Source organism: Rana temporaria, chromosome 5 (genome assembly GCF_905171775.1).
Source record: "Rana temporaria chromosome 5, aRanTem1.1, whole genome shotgun sequence".
Classification (NCBI taxonomy): Eukaryota; Metazoa; Chordata; class Amphibia; order Anura; family Ranidae; genus Rana; species Rana temporaria.
In genome coordinates, this window is record NC_053493.1 from 349,972,825 (window position 1) to 349,992,178 (window position 19,354).

The 19,354-nt window shown below is 44.6% G+C and overlaps 2 protein-coding genes across 5 annotated transcripts in view; one reads left to right on the forward strand and one right to left on the reverse strand.

The window, feature by feature from the left end:
* Positions 1-19,354, forward strand: part of RALYL (RALY RNA binding protein like) — a 1,196,807-nt gene that overhangs the window by 550,371 nt on the left and 627,082 nt on the right. The gene's annotated exons all lie outside the window — the stretch shown is intronic.
* LOC120941237 (hemoglobin subunit alpha-3-like) lies at positions 7,908-10,619 on the reverse strand. The gene is made up of 3 exons (XM_040354546.1): positions 10,452-10,619; positions 9,235-9,439; positions 7,908-8,219 (listed from the first exon to the last, which is right to left on the reverse strand). The coding sequence occupies exons 1-3, from the start codon at positions 10,544-10,546 to the stop codon at positions 8,091-8,093; spliced, it is 429 nt and encodes a 142-aa protein (XP_040210480.1). The 5' UTR covers positions 10,547-10,619; the 3' UTR covers positions 7,908-8,090.

Consider the following 19,354-nt stretch of genomic DNA (forward strand, 5'->3'; position numbering starts at 1 on the left):
GGGCCCCCCCACCCCAGAGCACCCTGTCCCCATGTTGATGAGGACAGGGCCCCTTCCCGACAACCCTGGCCGTTGGTTGTCGGGGTATGCGGGCGGGAGGCTTATCGGAATCTGGGAGCCCCCTTTAATAAGGGGGCCCCCAGATACCGACCCCCCACCCTAAGTGAATGGATATGGGGTACATCGTACCCCTACCCATTCACCTGGAGGAAAAGTGGTAAAAACACAAATAAAAAACACAGGGTATTAAAATATTTTATTAGTCTGCTCTGGAGGCTCCCCCTGTCTTCTTTAGCTCTTTTACCAGGGGGAGCTTCTTCTTCCGATTTCCGGGGGTCTTCTCCTGCTCTCCGGGGTCTTCACCGCTCTTCTGTGACGTCTTCTCCGCTCCGGGGGTCTTCTTCTATGTTCGCCGCTCTCCGCTCTTGACTCGGCGCACCCCGGTTCTTCCTCCCGCTGTCCGGTGCCTTCTCCTTCTTCCGCTATTCTGTGACGTCTTCTCCTCTTCTTCCGCTGTTCTGTGACGTCTTCTACTTCTCCCTTCAGGCCGCTGTGCTGTGACGTCTTCTCTTCTTCTCTTCTCCCGATGCTGACACGTCGCCTCTTCTCGCTGCAATGACATCGGGAGAAGAGAAGAAGAGAAGACGTCACAGCACAGCGGCCTGAAGGGAGAAGTAGAAGTCGTCACAGAACAGCGGAAGAAGAGGAGAAGACATCACAGAATAGCGGAAGAAGGAGAAGGCACCGGACAGCGGGAGGAAGAACCGGGGTGCGCCGAGTCAAGAGCGGAGAGCGGCGAACATAGAAGAAGACCCCCCGGAGCGGAGAAGACGTCACAGAAGAGCGGTGAAGACCCCGGAGAGCAGGAGAAGACCCCCGGAAATCGGAAGAAGAAGCTACCCCTGGTAAAAGAGCTAAAGAAGACAGGGGGAGCCTCCGGAGCAGACTAATAAAATATTTTAATTCCCTGTGTTTTTTATTTGTGTTTTTACCACTTTTCCTCCAGGTGAATGGGTAGGGGTACGATGTACCCCATATCCATTCACTTAGGGTGGGGGGCCGGTATCTGGGGGCCCCCTTATTAAAGGGGGCTCCCAGATTCCGATAAGCCTCCCGCCCGCATACCCCGACAACCAACGGCCAGGGTTGTCGGGAAGGGGCCCTGTCCTCATCAACATAGGGACAGGGTGCTCTGGGGTGGGGGGGGGCCCCCGCAGTGCGCCCCCCTGCCCCAGAGCACCCAACCCCCCCATGTTGAGGGCATGTAGCCCGGTACAGCTCAGGAGGGGGGGGGCGCTCGCTCGTCCCCACTCCTTTCCTGACCGGCCGGGTAGCGTGCTTTGGATACGGGTCTGGTATGGATTGTAGGGGGACCCCCTACGCCGTTTTTTCGGCATAGGGGGGCTCTCCTTACAACCCATAACAGACCTAAGGGCCCGGTATGCTCCTGAGGGGGGAACCCATGCCAAATTTGTATTTAAAATCCGGCGGGGACTTCCCCCTCAGGATTCATAACAAACGCTGCACACGTGTAGAATTGGCGGGAATCCAAGTCGGATCTCCCGTCGCTTCTATGACGGCTCTGTCTCCATCGCAGCAAGCCAGCTCGGCGATGGATCCCGCGATGGGGCTCGTAGGTGCTCAATCTCGCTGAGAAAGGGAGCGAGATTGACACAATATCACGTGCACCTACTATACTTAGTGTATGAACTGTTATCTGCACTGATGGAATGTTTTGGTGATATATACCTGAGCTGTGAATTTGCTGTGATTTTCTTTTCTGTATTGTTTTTTTTTTTTCTCAATAAACATCTTTGATTAAAAAAAAAAAAAAAATGTCAGTGCTGCCTAAATTTCTTTATATCTTTAGACAGACCCCGGTACATATCACCAATGCATTCTTTAAAAAACTGGACAGCCTGCTTAACATCCTGAATCTGGAATGGTAGTGTCCCCAGAATAGCTAGGTCCACCCTTCAATTGTCCATATCGCTGGGGGGGCCTTGCCCTACCATGTTTTCTTAAATATTACAGGGCGGTGGTCCTGGTTACACTGAGATGGTGGCTAGCGGAGGAACTGGCCAACCCTGCATCAACATTGGAGGCGGCGTTGCTGGGGTCGTATTTGGGGAACTTAATGCTCTGAGGGCCAAGGTCGAATCCCAATATCACCGCCTTGATGAGAACTACTCTAAGGGTATGGAAGATAGTTAGGACCAGGGTTCAGAAACCCAATGGCTGGTCCCCTTACTCCATTGTGGGGAAATCCACGGTTGCCTCATTTCCGTACTATTCCAGATCCTGCATTATGGGCTCAGTATGAAGTCAAGACTCTGGCTGATGTAATGCCCTCTGATGGCCTAGTCATGTTTGACGTCCTTGTGCAGCAGAAAGGGCTACCTAACTGTACGTTTTTCCGATACCTGCAGCTCCGCCGTGCATATCGATCCCTGTATCTCCTGTGCTGGAGACTACTGGGGTCAAGCGGCTGCTGAGTACGGTGGAGGAGACTAAACCTCTCTCCGCCCTTTATTCAGTACTGGCGGGGTTGGACACATCCAAGGTCTCGCAGTTGTTCTCGGTGTGGCAGTCGGACATACCTGCTCTGGCTAATTACGACAGGGAGGAGAGCATCCAGCAGTACCTAACCTTGGTCCAACAGAGACGGGTTTATTCAGCTAAAGTTTATGCACAGAGTGTATTTCTCCCTACAACGCCTATCTAGAATATATCCAAACAGCAGTCCAGCTTAACCTAAGTGTAATTCAGAGGAGGATTCCTTTTTCCATGTTGTCTGGTCTTGCCAGCATCTACAGGCTTTCTGGAGGGGAGTAGTCAATGTTATTTACTCGGTTGGCAAACTGACAGTGCCCTGTGAACCGATACCACTGTTGCTTGGGATAGTGGACACATTGGCAGCTCCCCAGTCTAAGAAACTTTTTGTGTTCTATGCGCCCTTCTATGCCAGGAAGGCTCTGCTGCAGTTGAAGGGGAGCTCCCCGCCGACTGTACAGCAATGGAGAGCCCTCATAAACAAGGCCCTTCCCCTGTACAAATTAAACTACTTGGGCCGTAACTGCCCCCAAAAAATTGCTAAAATATGGGACAACTGGGTTCGGGAGGAGCAGCTATCCCTGGAGTAGGGAACAGGGTCTGTGGCAGCAATTACAACATTTTTCAGCCAGATACACTGTACTGTTTTTATATATGGAATCTGTGCCTCCCCCTCCCCCCACTGGAACCCTGAACACGTTCTATCCCTGCACACTTTTGGGCTATCAAACCCTTCTCATGGAAAGTGACTTTCCGCATGCCCACTACCCACTGTCCGTTGTTCTTGTTTTTTTCCAACTATGTGTGCCCCTCCGAATGCGGTTAGTGTAAATTTCTGGTATAGGATAAAATAGTGGTGTGGAATGTATAATGCTTTACTCATCCTTTCCCCCCCTTTATCTCTTCCTGGTTGAAGGGAGTATCAATGGCTACGTACCACCTACTTTGAGGTGTTTACGCTGTATTTGTATCTACTGCGTACTGTGTGTAACTTTTTGTTTTGTTCTGTTTTTCTTTGTTTTTTATTTAAAAACAAAAATCATTCTGTTAAAAAAAAAACATAGTTAATTTTCCTGTCTTTGGAGACTAGTAGGGGAACTGTCTTCGTTCTTAATTTATCATCCTAGAGTTTATACTATACTTACACACATACTGTAGATTTCTATCATATTCTACACTAAACAGCAAATCTAGCCTGCCAAATATTGGGCGCTGGCTGTCAAAATACCCTAGTGTATGGCTAGCTTTAGTATCATACTAACAAGATTAGATATCTTAGCCACACACAGCACGCTACGGTTGGGTATGGAGAGGCCATAAGCCAGTTTGCATACACTGTGTCTGTACTCCTAGGACCAGTACCTGGAAGAGTAGAGTAAACTCTCATGCCGCGTACACACCGTCACTTTATGTGATGAAAAAAAATGACGTTTTTAAAAACGTCACTTTAATTGACTGTGTGTGGGGGAAAACGTCGTTTTATGTCTTGTAAAAAACGACCAAAAAAAATTGAAGCATGCTTCAATTTTATGTGTCGTTTTTCAAAAGTGCACTTTTTACTTCACAGAAATTGACCGTGTGTAGCAAAAAACGTAGTTTTCTAAGACGTTTTTTCATCCACGCATGCCCAGAAGCTACTTATGAAGCAAGCTTCAATGGTAAAACGTGGTGGAACGTAACCTCACTTTGCAAGATCATTGTGAGAAAACGATGGTGTGTATGCAACTTCGTCTTTGAAAATTGAAGTTTCAAAAACGTCATTTTTTACTTCACAGAAAGTGTCGTTTTTTTTCATCACATAAAGTGATGGTGTGTACGCGGCATCATTCTCCTGTTAGCTGATTGGTTGTAAGTGTATAGACTCAGAGTGAGTGAACTGTTATAACCCAATACATTGGACTGCAAAAAAAATTACAAACTTAACAGGGACAGGAGTAAACAAGACCCAGACAGACTGCACTGGCAGAAGCAGCAGCAATCTGAAATTTTTCATTATAAATGGGAAACTTTTCTGACAATCAATAGCAATCTGGTGTATGGATGGGAGTGTAATTTCACTGGCATCCTTTAGCTGAACCAACAGCCTATGATGGCAATGCAGAAACCAGGACCTGATGATATTTTCCATATATGTACAGTACGGTACAAACATTTTAGGCAGGTGTGAATAAATGCTGTAAAGTAGGAATGCTTTCAAAAATCGATATTTTAATTGTTAATTTTTATCAATTTACAAAATACAAATTGAGCAAAGAAAATAAAAATCTAAATCAAATCAATATTTGGTGTGACTGTCCTTTGATTTCAAACCATCAGCAATTTGTGTACAGTATTTGCACACTTTGTACACTTGCACAAGAATTAATGCAGTTTTGAAGGCAAAGGTTGGTCACTTTAAATATTGATATGATTTGGGATTCCTCTTATGTTTATTTACTTTCTATTTTGTTAATTGATAAAACTAAACTATTAACATTTCTATTTCTGAAAGCATTATTCATTGACAGCATTTTCCACACCTGCCTGATGTAAAACCATTTGATTGGATTGTTTAGGTTTGGCTTTATATCATCATATACCGGTAGCTTTGTTTGGTAATTGTGTTTGAATTGGGTGGAAAAGCATATTGCTCTATGTATATTTTATACTGCCTTCTTTACCATTGAAGTGTACATACTGTATAGCCATTTTTCATTTTGTATTGAATAGGGAAGGTGTAAAACCTCTATAAATTTATTTTTGTTTTATGTCTGCGTTTCCCATTATTTCATTTCCTGTTAAAAATGGGTGTCATTATTTAAAACCTCCCTAATGTATTCAAAAACTTGAAGAAAGATATTTTGGCTACACCTACACTGTAATTAATTTAAATTTGTAGATACTGGAAAGTTGAATGCTTGTGGTGCTGTTAAGTTTTACTAAATTGTGTCAAATAAATATCAGTCATGAAAACCCATGTTCACTCTAAATATTTGATTAAACAGATGATATATTGAGAGTTTTTTATTTATTTTTTAATTAACCTGGTTTCTTTTATTGTTTTCAATAACAAATACAGCATTCAATAAAACATTAAAAGACCGTACACCACAATACGATCAGCCATCCCAAAAACAAAACAAAACATATAGTACATAAAAATAAGTGCATAACATTGGACATGTACATGAACATAGCCTGTGAAGCTTGCCAACCTGACCCACATGGCCTTCTCAGAAGAGACACAAACCCCCCCTCCCATAATTAACTAAAAGCATGAGGATCCATGTTAAAAAAACTACCAAAACTTTCCAGAGAATGTAATTTGTGTGTCCCACCATACAATTTTGTTGAAATCCCACCAACCCACCTTGTTGGAGGTTATGAGGTGCATATCAGAAAGTCTCATAGAACAGAAAGGATAACATTAACAAACGATTAAAACTAGTCTGTTACAGTGAGAGGTGAGGCCATCCATCCGCCCAGGATCAAATTTGAGAAGCACCCCCCTGTTCAGATATGTGGCTTTTTTAAAAGGGTAGTGCCCTAATCACTGAAACCTTCAAGGACTCTATCGATGGAGGAGTAGAACTCTTCCAAGACAGAACTACGTGTTTCCTATCATGAATAAATAATAGAGTAAGTAAGGTCCGTATACAGCTGTTGTAGGGGCCAAATCATCCACCAGCCCAAGCAGGCAGTGCCTTACAGAAGGACTTAAAGAGATAGTTGTCACCTCCTGTACACAAATCAAAATATCCTTCCAATATTTTTGTATACCAGGACAATCCCAGAAGATATGCATACAGTAAGCCCCCCCTTGCAGAACAATGCCAGCTTTTGGAGCTCACCCTCCCTTATCATGGATTCAATGGCAGACCCTGAGTTCAAAACTCTTACATGTTTAAACTGTGTTTAGTATGCTTGTCGTAGCTGTGTGTATATATATATATATATATATATATATATATATATATATATATATATATATAAAAAATGTAATCCCAAATTTCATCCAGACCACTGGATCTTCAAAGGCAAAAAATTGTGGCAGATTGGGATTCCTCCACAAAGGGAGGTGAGAGTGGGAAGGGACTCCCAAATTCCTTACCATGGGCAACCATCCAAGCATGTAAAACTGACCTCCATAGAATTGGTTAAGACATAGGATGATCTGGGCCCCCTAAATCATAAATGGGCCCACTGTTCATAGGAATCCACGAGTGCCACCTCAAGGGCAACCGCAGCATCATCATATGGACCAGTGAGCTACCAACTGTCCGCTAAGAAGTATTTGTAAAAATTGGGCACAGCTAGGCCCCCCTCTTTCCAAGGCTGTTGTAACACCTCAAGCTTAAGTCTAGCCACCCTATCAATTCTGATACTATCGCATGAATGGATTTGAAAATTGATTTAGGAATCCAAACAGGCAAATTCCGCAATGTATACAGCGGGGGGAAAGAGGGGTAGAAGCTTCATTTTAAAAGAGAAGTAAGGGATTTTTCAGTTTCATGCTCACCTAGGTGGATGCAGCATCGGTCTGATGCTGCATCTGTCCCCCGGTGCCTCTACACTGAGAACCGAAAGATCGAACTCCGCCGATGGCTCGGTTCTCACAGCTCCCCCAGCAGAGAGCTGCTGACTGTCAAACAGCAGCTCTCTCCTCGCTCACTAAAGCACTGAGCTGTTGAGGGGCAGGGACTTCAGTCCCCTCTCTGCTGAAAATGGGTCAAAGGAGTGCAAAATGATTTGAACTCAAGTGATCCATAGGAGAAGCCCAGACAAAATAGCTTTTGCTGGACTTCTCCTATAAAGCGGAGTCCCAAAAGTGAAACTTATGCTCGTTGTACCCCTTTTTTCGGGGGTCAGGATACTTATCTTTCACAGGTATCCTGTTCCAACTTCTGGGAGCCTCAGCCGTAGGTATTGACGTCACTCCTCCTCCCTGGGCCAGTAGGTAAGAGGAGCGAAGCCTTGCGTATGCACAGTAGGGTTCCCAGCGTGTAGCTGTAAGGCTTCACTGCTGGGTTTCCTTACTCGCAATGGAGGTGGCATGCACCCGACAGCTGATGGAGACATCGCTGGACTCCAGGACAGGTAAGTGTCCGAATATTAAAAGTCAGCAGCTGCAGTATGTGCAGCTGCTGGCTTTTAAATGTTTGCATTGGTGGGCGGTCCTCCGCTTTAAGTAGGTTCACCCTTCCTATCAGGGAGAGAGGGAGATTTCGCCAAGAACACATTTTTTGCTTCAACCTAATAAAGTTTTAGAGTTGGTAATGGTATGCCCCTGGTCTGATTTTTTTAAAGAGACGCAGCAATTAAATACATTAATATCAAACCATCAAAGCACAAAAAGATAATTATACAGTTGAGGGGGAAATGAAAAATATTTTCAGTTTTATTTAAGAGTACATGAGATTTATGGACAGTTTACACAAGTAAATACGCTTCAAAAAACATTGCAACTAGGTTGTAAATGAAATGGGCCCAGAGAACGCTTCAGTGCATGTTGTTTTACTTTCTGTAATTTCTGAAGTAGCCTGTTATGTAGGGTGGATTTATCTGTACTTGGAGGTGAGGACTGCAGAGACTAGAGCAAGGAATTTGTCAAAGGCAGCCTGAACCTCAGGAGTGAAATCACCGGGGAAGTGAGAAGCCAAGACCACCTGGATAGTGTGATTCAGCAGCTGCAAAGAGAAATAGAGAATATATTATTTTTGTGTACATAGACACACTTGTATTATTTAATAAGGACAATAATGTTCAAACTGATTTTTTAAATATATATATTGTTTTTATGTACTCTTAAAAGAGAAGTAAGGGTTTGGGGGTTATTGTAGAATCATACTTACCTAGGTGGATGCAGCATCGGTCCGATGCTGCATCTGTCCGATGCTGCATCTGTCCCACGGCGCCTCCTCACTGAGAACTGTGCGATCGAACATTGCAGATGGCTCGATTCTCTCAGCTCTCCAAGCAGAGAGCTGCTGACTGTTATTCAGCATCTCTCCAATCTGCCCCTCTACGCTCACTGGAGTGCTAAAAGGCTGAGACAGCCATCAGTCCTGGCACCTGGCAGTACCAGACTCCCAGAGTCAGGATAATGCGGGGCCTGGACTGATTTGTGTGACGTCAGCAGAGAGTGGACTTCAGACCGCCCTCTGCTAAAAACAGGTGACATGAGTGCAAAACGAATTACACTCCTGTTACCCAAAGAAGAACCCCAGCCAAACGAGCTCAGGCAGGACTTATCCTTTAAAGGTTACAGAGCAAAGTGCTTCTTTTAAAAGGGTACCCGATGAAGTATCTGATGGAAGGTGCTCTTCTCCAAATCAAGGGATAAAATACTACCATTACTTTCCTGCACATAATGGTTACTCCATGGCTTCAATACCTTCCAAGTTAGTGACCCAAAACAAATATGCATATCAAGTTTTGACTTCACATTTTATTGACTCAGAGAAAAAGCTGAATGTAGGGAATAATCATGACAGACCAAAAGCTAGTATTTTTTCTTAGGTCGGCATTAACAGCCTTTATGTTTGTCATGACAACTTTCCTAAAGACTGACCCAAATTTCACCTAAATGCCCACCTGAGTTTCAATATTATATAATGCTGCAAACACATTTAAGCACAATGCATTTTGTTCACCTGAATCAGGTTATCTTATTAGTGTATAGAAATATTCAGTAATACTTACAGCAAAGTTTCCTGGATCCACTCTTAGGTTGTAGGCATGCAGGTCACTGAGGGTGGACAGGTTTCCAGAAAGGTCATCCAGGTGATGGGCGGCACCTACAAGGGCATTTATAATCTTTCCACCATGTGTGTTGAGGTCAGCAGAGCCAGGGGTCAGGTCAAAATGGGTGAAATAAGTCTTGGTCTGAGGGAAGCTAAGGAGAAGCCTAAACAAAAAAAAAACAAAAAAAAAGAAACCGATATTAATACATGGAAATGATTTGAAATAAATGTATCCACACACACTTCTGACCGGATATGATGCTTCTCTGGTTAATATGGTAGGTTATAGTACGGTAATAACTAATTCCCTGTAAAACTGTAAGCACATTTTTCCTACTGTTTGTATAGACACCAGGAAATCAAAGTTATCAAGTGTGTATTCCATCACTGATGTAAAAACTAGCAGAAGAAGAACGGTGCTGTGCTTCAGGAAATTGACCTTAGACAAAATGATTTCCATGTTTCATGCATTGATGGTAACTATTTATTTGCACACAAATGGTACATAATGTGTGATATATAAAATACCAGTAGTAGCAATCACTAATGACTTACACCATGGGTGCTCAACCTGTGGCACTCCAGCTTTTATGAAACTACAAGTCCCATGAGGCATTGCAAGTCACTGACAGTTACAAACATTACTCCCGGAGGCATGATTGGACTTGTAGTTCCACAACAGCTGGAGGGCCACAGGTTGAGCACCCATGACTTACATCTATCTCTCAATTTTCACTGATGCTTGACTTCCCCATGAAAACATATTTTTTTTTGTTTTGTAGGGTAGGGACAGGTTATAAATTCTATCAGTAGTATCTCAGATTTTTAAAAAGACTATACACATAGATCAGGGATATGCAATTAGCGGACCTCCAGCTGTTGCAGAACTACAATTCCCATGAGGCATAGCAAGACTGACAGCTACAAGCATGACACCTAGAGGTAGAGGCATGATGGGACTTGTAGTTTTGCAACAGCTGGAGGTCCGCTAATTGCATATCCCTGACATAGATCATATAGAACTAGAATGACGTAACCCAAGTAATGAATAAAAGTTTATAAGTTTAACTTGCTACATTAACCTAAGAACTCCTGTGCTGATACATTAAACATCCAATTGAAATTGCACACTGTATTTGTCTATATAAAATATAACCAAGAATAAAAGAACCTTACCTGGTCAAAGCCTCAGAGCCCAGAGCACTGCCCTGAGATCCAATCTTTCCCACTATGGAAAGCACAGCAGACTTCTCACTTGCAGATAGACTCATTGTGATGATCGGGAGTTGGTGTAGTCACGTTAGATCAGCTTGGCAACTCAAGAAAGGTTCACGTTAAACTGAAAATCTTGCCAGTTTTTAAAGCATTAGGATACCATTCACAATGGTCAAGATGCACTTCTATTGGCTGAAAACTGCATACCACCCATTAGAAATGACTTATCTTCTGAACCATACATGCTGTATGTGCTGATACAGGGTAAGCATCTTATCACTATATACTGATTACAAAGCATATACACTCCATTTGTGTTTGCTGAGCTATTGCTGATTATTGCAGTTTAACATATTAAATTACACGGCATTACACATATATTTTAAATGTACTCAATTAGATAGCATTTAAGTTGAAAACGATAGTTGTGATTGGTTTAATTAATGTCTTATCTCTTTTCTATTATTTTGGTTATAAAGAATACCTATCAAGTGTAGTTTTAAAAGAAAAAGTCCAATCGTTTCTAAACAACATCATACTTGCACCCTATATATTATTATTTTGAAAGTAACAAGATTTATATTCTTGTAAGAGATGTTTATTAGGCATTAGAATGTCTAGTATGACCTTAATACAGTAAAACTTTGGTATGAGAGTAACTTGGTTTGAGAGCGTTTTGCAAGACAAGCAACATTTTCTAATACATTTTGACTTGATATACAAGTAGCGTCATGTCACAACTGAGTGTAAAAGAGAAGAGAGGTGCCTATAAGTGTAGCAATATGGTGGTAACATTAAATGAAGGTACAACATTTGGAAACTCACATGGTTGATGATTGAAACAGGCACATCTAAGTATCTAGGCATCCGGGGTAAAGATGTTCACATAGACCATCCTCCTCACTGCCATTGACGTTGTCCTTTCCACGCTGCACTCCACAAGCAGTTCAAGCCTCGCTTTCAGATCACTATACTGTAGGGTAATCTTCCCAGGCACGATTGCAGACAGCTTTATCCCGGATGCCTGCATAGTTAGATGTGCCTGTTTTGATCATCAACCATGTGAGTTGTTAAATGTTGTATCTTCATTAAATGTAACCATATTGCTACACTTAGAGGTGCCTATCTTCTCTTTTATACTCTGTAGCTCCTGCTGGATTTACTTCTAATCCCCTTTTTGGAGGCTTCCATTTGTGGATGGACATTTTATGGTTACACAACCTACCTTGCTATAATCTTTTTATATGACTATAAACTGAAGAACTTATGAATTATGGTTGTGGAACAAATCATCTGAGTTTCCATTATTTCTTATGGGGAAATTTGTTTTTATACGCAAGTGCTTTGGATTACAAGCAGGCTTCCAGAACAAATTATGCTTGCAATCGAAGGTTTTACTGTATAAGTAGACACAGTAGTGTGGGATTTACTAAAACCGGTGCACGCAGAATTTGGTGTAGCTTTGCATGGTTGCCAATTAGCTTCTAACTTCAGCTTCTTCAATTAAGCTTTAAAGATAAAACCTGGAACCTGATTGGTTTCTTTGCAGAGCTTTACCATATTTTGCATGCTTCAGTTTTAGTAAATCATCCCCAGTATATTTCAAGTTGTTACAAATGGGCAGTAATCACTCTCTCACAGTCACCAGTCTTACCGGAACTAGTATTCCGTATGTATGGAAAAAAAAGAGGGAAGAAAATGAGGGGGAATAGGAAAGGTGGAAATAAAACAATGGGAGAAAGCAGGAAAGGGGAGGAAAGGTACCCATGTCCAGGGAAAATTAAAGGGGAAGATGAAAACCAGAGAGGGAGGAGGGGGAGAGAAAGAAGGAGAAGAGGGAAAGAGAAGGGAGAGGAAGGAGAAGGAGGGGGAAAGGCGGGACAGGGAAAAAGGAGAAAGGAAGGGGTGGTTATGAAAAGGAAGTGAAAAAGGACAGAAGGGGAAACAGGTCAGAAACTCCAATAGATGTTTATAAATAGCTACCTGTAGTGGCCGAGTAAAAACATAGAGAGCCAAGGGGGAGAAGGAAAACTTACAAGGGTGCATAGAATGGTACACTAGCCGAGTCTGATCCCCCACATGCGCGAAGAATCGTGAACGGGCATGCGTGCACAGATCGAGGCCAAAGGGCCAGGACTGCCCAAGCTGCAGCTGACGCAAGTAGTACTTGAGCAGGCCTCAGCTCAAGCATCATGAACGATTCCCAGCCACCTTTCCCTTCTTTGGATAATATGTGGGGCTAGTGTACCTTTCTATGCACCCTTGTGAGTTTCCTTCTCCCCCTTGGCTCTATATGATTTTACTTGGCCAGTTAAGGTAGCTATTTATAAATATCTATTGAAGTTTCTGACCTGTTTCCCCTTCTGCCCCCCCCCCCGCTTTCCTCTCTCCCTTCCCCCCATTCCTTGTGTTTCCCTTTCCTCCCTCCCCTCCTTCTCCCCCCCTCTCTGGTTTTCCCTTTTTCACTTCCCTGGACTTTAGTACCTTTTCTCCCCTTTCCTGGTTTCTCCCATGGTTTTTCCTTTAACTCCCCCCCCCCCAAGTATTTAACAGCATTTCCCCTTCCCCTTTTCAATTCCCTGGACCTAGGTTCCTTTCCTCACCTTTTCTGGTTTCTCTCTGTTTTATTTTCCTCTTTCCCCTCCAACTTCCCCTCCTTTTCTTCCCTCTTTTCTTCCAATACATGATCTATACATACATATATATTTTTGTTTAATTGCTACAGAGGATACGTTTATCTACTTGTACATGTCCCCCATATCTGCCGTAGGGGAACGTCAGTGATGCCTCAGCCTTATCTCTGTGTGCTGGTCTATGGGTAAGTGGCAGCGCTCAACCCCCCCACCCCCCCCCCATCTATCAACCATGCTTATTATACTTTACTCCTGTCTTTGTTTCCTTGATTATTATGTATATTTTGTGAGGACCCACTATATCTTTTGTCTCTACCTTGGAGCACACTAAGTATCAGTGACACACATGTATAGACAGTCTGTATTCTACATACTGTTTTGATATGAACTTTGGAAATTATGGGCCAGATCCACAAAAGGATTACGCCGGCGTATCTACGTATCCAATTTGAAATCCGCCGCCAGAAATACACTACGCCGCCGTAACCTATGGCGCAAATTCTTTGAGGATTCGAAGATCCGCCAGGTAAGGTACAGTGGCGTAGCGTATCTCTGATACGCTGCACCCATCTAAATCTCTGTGGATCTACCCCTATGTTTCTATCTGTATTTGGATATCCTCTTTTTATCTCTTTGAATAAATAAAAAACGTTATTTTATTCAGTGTGTATTTTGTCCAATCGGTACTACCATAGTAAATTTTCCTGTCTTTGGAGACTAGTAGGGGAATTGTCTCCAGCCTCAATTTCTCATTCTAGAGTTTATACTATACTTACACACATACTGTACATTTCTAACAGATTCTACACTAGACCGCACATCTAGCCTGCCAACTATTGGGCGCCTGCTGTCAAAATACCTGAACAATGACTGCAGCTAATTAGTCCCAGTTTGACTGACTGACAATTTTTTACCCAGCACCTTTTGATTTAGAAATTTAAAGTTTGTCAAGCCAGGTGGTGCTGGCAGGACTATCCACAGATCAAATTTAAAGCTGATACAGCAGGAGATGGGAAGGACATTTGATCTGTGTATGGCTAGCTTTAGTATCATACTTGTGTAGCACTACCCCCGAAGAAGCCGCTGGTTTGTTTTGGGTCTACGCTCTGGCTATCAACCCCTAAAACTGTCTCGAACCCTCCCTTGGCACAACTGGTATCAGTGGGAATTGTGAACCCCAATAACTGTTAGAAAACACAATACCTTGCACACCGCAGTAAATTATGTATACAAATGGTTACCTTGAGTTGTATTGATCCCATAGGATGACAGAGGAACTGCACACAGATTCAGCTTAACCAGTGTAACTCTTTACTTAGTAAGATAAAAGCAAAAGAATCAAAGGTAAAACAGTAGTGACTCTTGCAGAGCCCTGCAAGAGTCAGAATTAGTGGTAACAGATAAATACAAATTAAATTATAATACAGTGGATGACCGCGATATTGTGTCAATCTCGCTCCCTTTCTCGGCGAGATTGACCACCTACGAGCCCCATCGCGGGAGCCAGCGCCGAGCTGGCCAGCCGCGATGGAGACAAAGCCGTCATAGAGGCGACGGGAGATCCGACTTGGATTCCCGCCAATTCTAGCGTCAGCATTTGGTACGCATTCCTGAGAGGGAGAACTCCACGCCAATTTTTAAATAAAAAGCCGGCATGGGTTCCCCCCCCCAGGAGCATACCAGGCCCTTAGGTCTGGTATGGGTTGTAAGGAGACCCCCCTACGCCGAAAAACCGACTTAGGGGGTCCCCCTACAATCCATACCAGACCCGTATCCAAAGCACGCTACCCGGCCGGCCAGGAAGGGAGTGGGGACGAGCGAGCGCCCCCCTCCTGAGCCGTACCAGGCTGCATGCCCTCAACGTGGGGGGGTCGGGGGGTCTGGGGCAGGGGGGCGCACTGCGGGGCCCCCCCACCCCAGAGCACCCTGCCCCCATGTTGATAAGAACAGGGCCTCTTCCTGACAACCGTGGCCGTTGGTTGTCGGGGTCTGTGGGTGGGGGGCTTATCGGAATCTGGGAGCCCCCTCAAATAAGGGGGCCCCCAGATACCGTCCCCCCACCCTAAGTGAATGGATATGGGGTACATCCCATTCACCTGGAAGCAAAGTGTTAAAGTAAATAAACACACAACACAGGGCTTTTAAAATAATTTATTAGTCTGCTCCGGAGGCCCCCCCCTGTCTTCTTTAGCTCTTTTAGCAGGGGGGGCTTCTTCTTCACCGCCGTCTGGTTCTCTTCCACTCTCCGGGGGGGCTTCTTCTTCCGCTGTCCGGGGGGTCTCCTCCGCTCTCCTTCTGCTCTCTGGGAGTCTTCTCCGCTCTCCAGGAGTCTTCTTCTATTTTCGCCGCTCTCCGCTGTTGACTCGGCGCACCCCGGTTCTCCCTTCCACTGTCCGGTGCCTTCTCCTTCTCCTCCCGACAACCAACGGCCAGGGTTGTCGGGAAGAGGCCCTGTCCTTATCAACATGGGGACAGGGTGCTCTTGGGTGGGGGGGCCCCGCAGTGCGCCCCCCTGCCCCAGAGCACCCGACCCCCCCATGTTGAGGGCATGCAGCCTGGTACGGCTCAGGAGGGGGGGGCGCTCGCTCGTCCCCACTCCCTTCCTGGCTGGCCGGGTAGCGTGCTTTGGATACGGGTCTGGTATGGATTGTAGGGGGACCCCCTACGTCGGTTTTTCGGCGTAGGAGGGTCTCCTTACAACCCATACCAGACCTAAGGGCCTGGTATGCTCCTGGGGGGGGGGACCCATGCCGTTTTTTTATTTAAAAATTGGTGCCGACGCTAGAATTGGTGGGAATCTAAGTCGGATCTCCCGTCGCTTCTATGACGCGCTCGCTGGAATGTGCTTTGTCTATTCCAGCGAGTGCGAGATGTCGGCACCATGTTGCCGAGAATCAGCGCGATGCTGTCGTGCTAAAAACACAATATCGCAGTCACCCACTGTATCTATGTGGGCCTGTGTAAGTACACAGCAAAGGGATTCCTTCAGTAAAATACCCACACTGAAGCACCCCCTTGCCAAGCCTCACCCAGCTCTCCCATATAACAGTACTGTACAGTCTAATAGAACCAATTACCCAGTTAAAGGGTATGTAGATGAATATCAACGGTTTATTATACTAACAGGCAGTCTTTAGATAATATACTTCACTAATATGGTTTGGTTGGCCAGACCAAACCTCAATACAAATTAACACAGTAGTTAGTGCACTTCCGGGTTGGCGTGCAACAAAAGTAATTTGTAATCCGGAAAGGGAATAAGTAAACTGTCAGAAGATGCCCGAATAGTCAAATTACAGTGGTGAGTGTAAACGATCCACCCTCCTGCAATGCAGTTAGTATGCTTGGGCAGGTGCCCGTCTCACCCAATCAGATCAGGCCTTGTCCTTCCGGATCACTCCGTCTACGAACTCCAACACACCGTCCTTCAGGATGACAGTCTCCGGTTCTCCCACAGGTCACCGTTGAACTGGGACATCGTATGAACACTTTGTCAGGAAATCCTCTCTCTGCCTCTGGATGCTGTTTCGCTGGGCGTGGATAGGCCTCAAACTCTGGCTTAGATTTTCAGGGAGACACCTCACACAGGTGTCCTCCTGGGTTGAAGAGGCGGTTCAGAGAGAGCGCGCCAAACACGTCCTCTTTTTAAATTACCTCCCCCAGCAGGCTGTGCGGGGAGCAAATCATTCTGGGGTTGTACAGTTGCTCTCTGGGAATTGTAGTCTATATATAAACCAGGGCAATGGAGTCTCTTTCTCCCTGTACCTAGTTTCCCAACATTTTCCATGGTAGTCTTTTAATCACATAAGAAAGGTGATACCTCGCTACACTAACAAGATTAGATATCTTAGCCACACATGGCACGCTACGGTTGGGGATGGAGAGGCCATAAGCCAGTTAGCATACACTGTGTCAGCACTCCTAGGACCAATACCTGGAATAGTAGAGCAAACTCTCATCCTCCTCTGTTAGCTGCTTGATTATAAGTGTATATAGCTAGATTCAGTAAGAGTTAGGCCGGCGTATCAGTAGATACGCCGACCTAACTCGGAATCTGCGCCGACCTAAGTTTAAGTGTATTCTCAAACTGAGATACACTTAAACCTATCTAAGATACGACGGCTTGCGTCGTCGTATCTTAGGGTGCAATATTTAGGCTGGCCGCTAGGTGACGTTTCTTTTGCGGCCGGCGTAGAATATGTAAATCACTAGATACGCCTATTCACGAACGTACGCCTAGCCGACGCAGTACAGATACGCCGTTTACGTAACGCATTATTAGGCCTAAAGTTATTCCATCAAATAGCTGGAATAGTAATGTTAAGTATGCCCGTCGTTACCGCGTCGAAATTTGAAAATTTTAAGTCGTTTGCGTAAGTCGTCTGTGAATAGGGATTTACGTCATTTACGTCCACGTCGAAACCAATAGGCCCGTGCGGCGTACGTTGCCGCAATGCACACTGGGATATGTAGGCGGACGGCGTCTGCGCCGTTCCAAAAAAATGTCAATCACGTCAGGTCAACACAAATTAACATAAAACACGCCCCCTCAGCCTATTTTGAATTAGGCGCCCTTACGCCCGCCCGCTTTAGGCTACGCCGCCGTAAGTTAGCAGGCAAGTACTTAGTGAATCATGTACTTGCCTCGCTAACTTACGGTGGCGTAGTGTAAACACGATACACTACGCCGCCGCAAAGTTAGGACACCCTTTCTGAATCCAGCTAATAGACTCAGAGTGAGTGAACTGTTATAACTCCATACATTGGACATGGCAGGGAAAGTAATAAACAAGACCCAGACAGACTGCACTGGCAGAAACACCAGCAGCAATATGAATTTTTTATTATAAATGGGAAAATTTTAGTGACAATCAATAGCAATCTGGTATATGGATGGGTGTGTAATTCCACTGGCATTCTTTAGCTGAACCAACAGCCTATGCTGGCAATGCAGAAACCAGGACCTGAAGATATTTTCCATGTATGTACAGTACAGTGCAAACATTTTAGGCAGGTGTGAAGAAATGCTGTAAAGTAGGAATGCTTTCAAAAATCAATATTTTAATTGTTTACTTTTAACAATTTACAAAATACAAAGTCAGCGAACAGAAGAAAAATCGAAATCAAATCAATATTTGGCGTAAAACCATCATCAATTCTTATATAGCACATTTTGTACAGTTGCCCAAGAATTTATGCGGTTTTGAAGGCAGAGGGTGGTCACGCCAAATATTAATATGATTTGGGGATCCTCTTATGTTTATTTACTTTACATTTTGTTCCTTGATAAAACTAAACTATTAACACTTCTATTTCTGAAAGCATTATTCATTGATGGCATTTTCCACACCTGCCTAAAACGTTTGCACAGTACTATATATTTGGGATACAAACCCAAAACAAGTATTTTATTTTATTTTTATTAGCAGTGGCTTGCTGAGAGCCTGAGACGGGTGTCAGTCTAGGCACCTGGTGGATCCAGACACATTGGCCTAGATTCAGGTAGATTTGCGCCCTCTTACGGAGGCGCAGCGTACCGTTTTTACGCTACGCCTCCGTAAATCACGTGCGCTACGCTTCATCCACGAAGCAGTAGCTACGTAATTTGCGGGGGCGCTCCGTAAAAATGGCCGGCGTAAGTGCGCGTAATTTAAATGATCCCGTAGGGGGCGTGGATCATTTAAATTAGGCGCGTTCCCGCGCCGAACGTAGTGCGCATGCTCCGTCGGGAAACTTTCCCGACGTGCATTGCGGTAAATGACGTCACAATTCACTTACGCAAACGACGTAATTTTTAAAAATCGCAACGCGGGAACGACGGGTATACTTAGCATTGGCTGCCCCTGCTAATAGCAGGAGCAGCCTTACGCAGAAACCGACGAACGCAAATGACGTAAAATGCATACGCAGGGTGCGCGTACGGTTGTGAATCGGCGTGAGTATGCAATTTGCATACTCTACGCTGACCACTACGGGAACGCCACCTATCGGCCATCATAAGAATGCAGCCTACGATACGACGGCATAAGAGCCTTATGCCAGTCATATCTTAGGCTGCAGTCGGCGTAACGAGCTTTCTGAATACAGAAAAGTCGTTACGCCGGTGCAACTAAGCAATTGTGCTGCGTAACTATGGATACGCAGACGCAATTGCTTTCTGAATCCACCCCATTGTTGGGATGATGCGGTGCCTGGACTGATTTCTGTGCGGAAAGCGCACTTCAGTCTCTC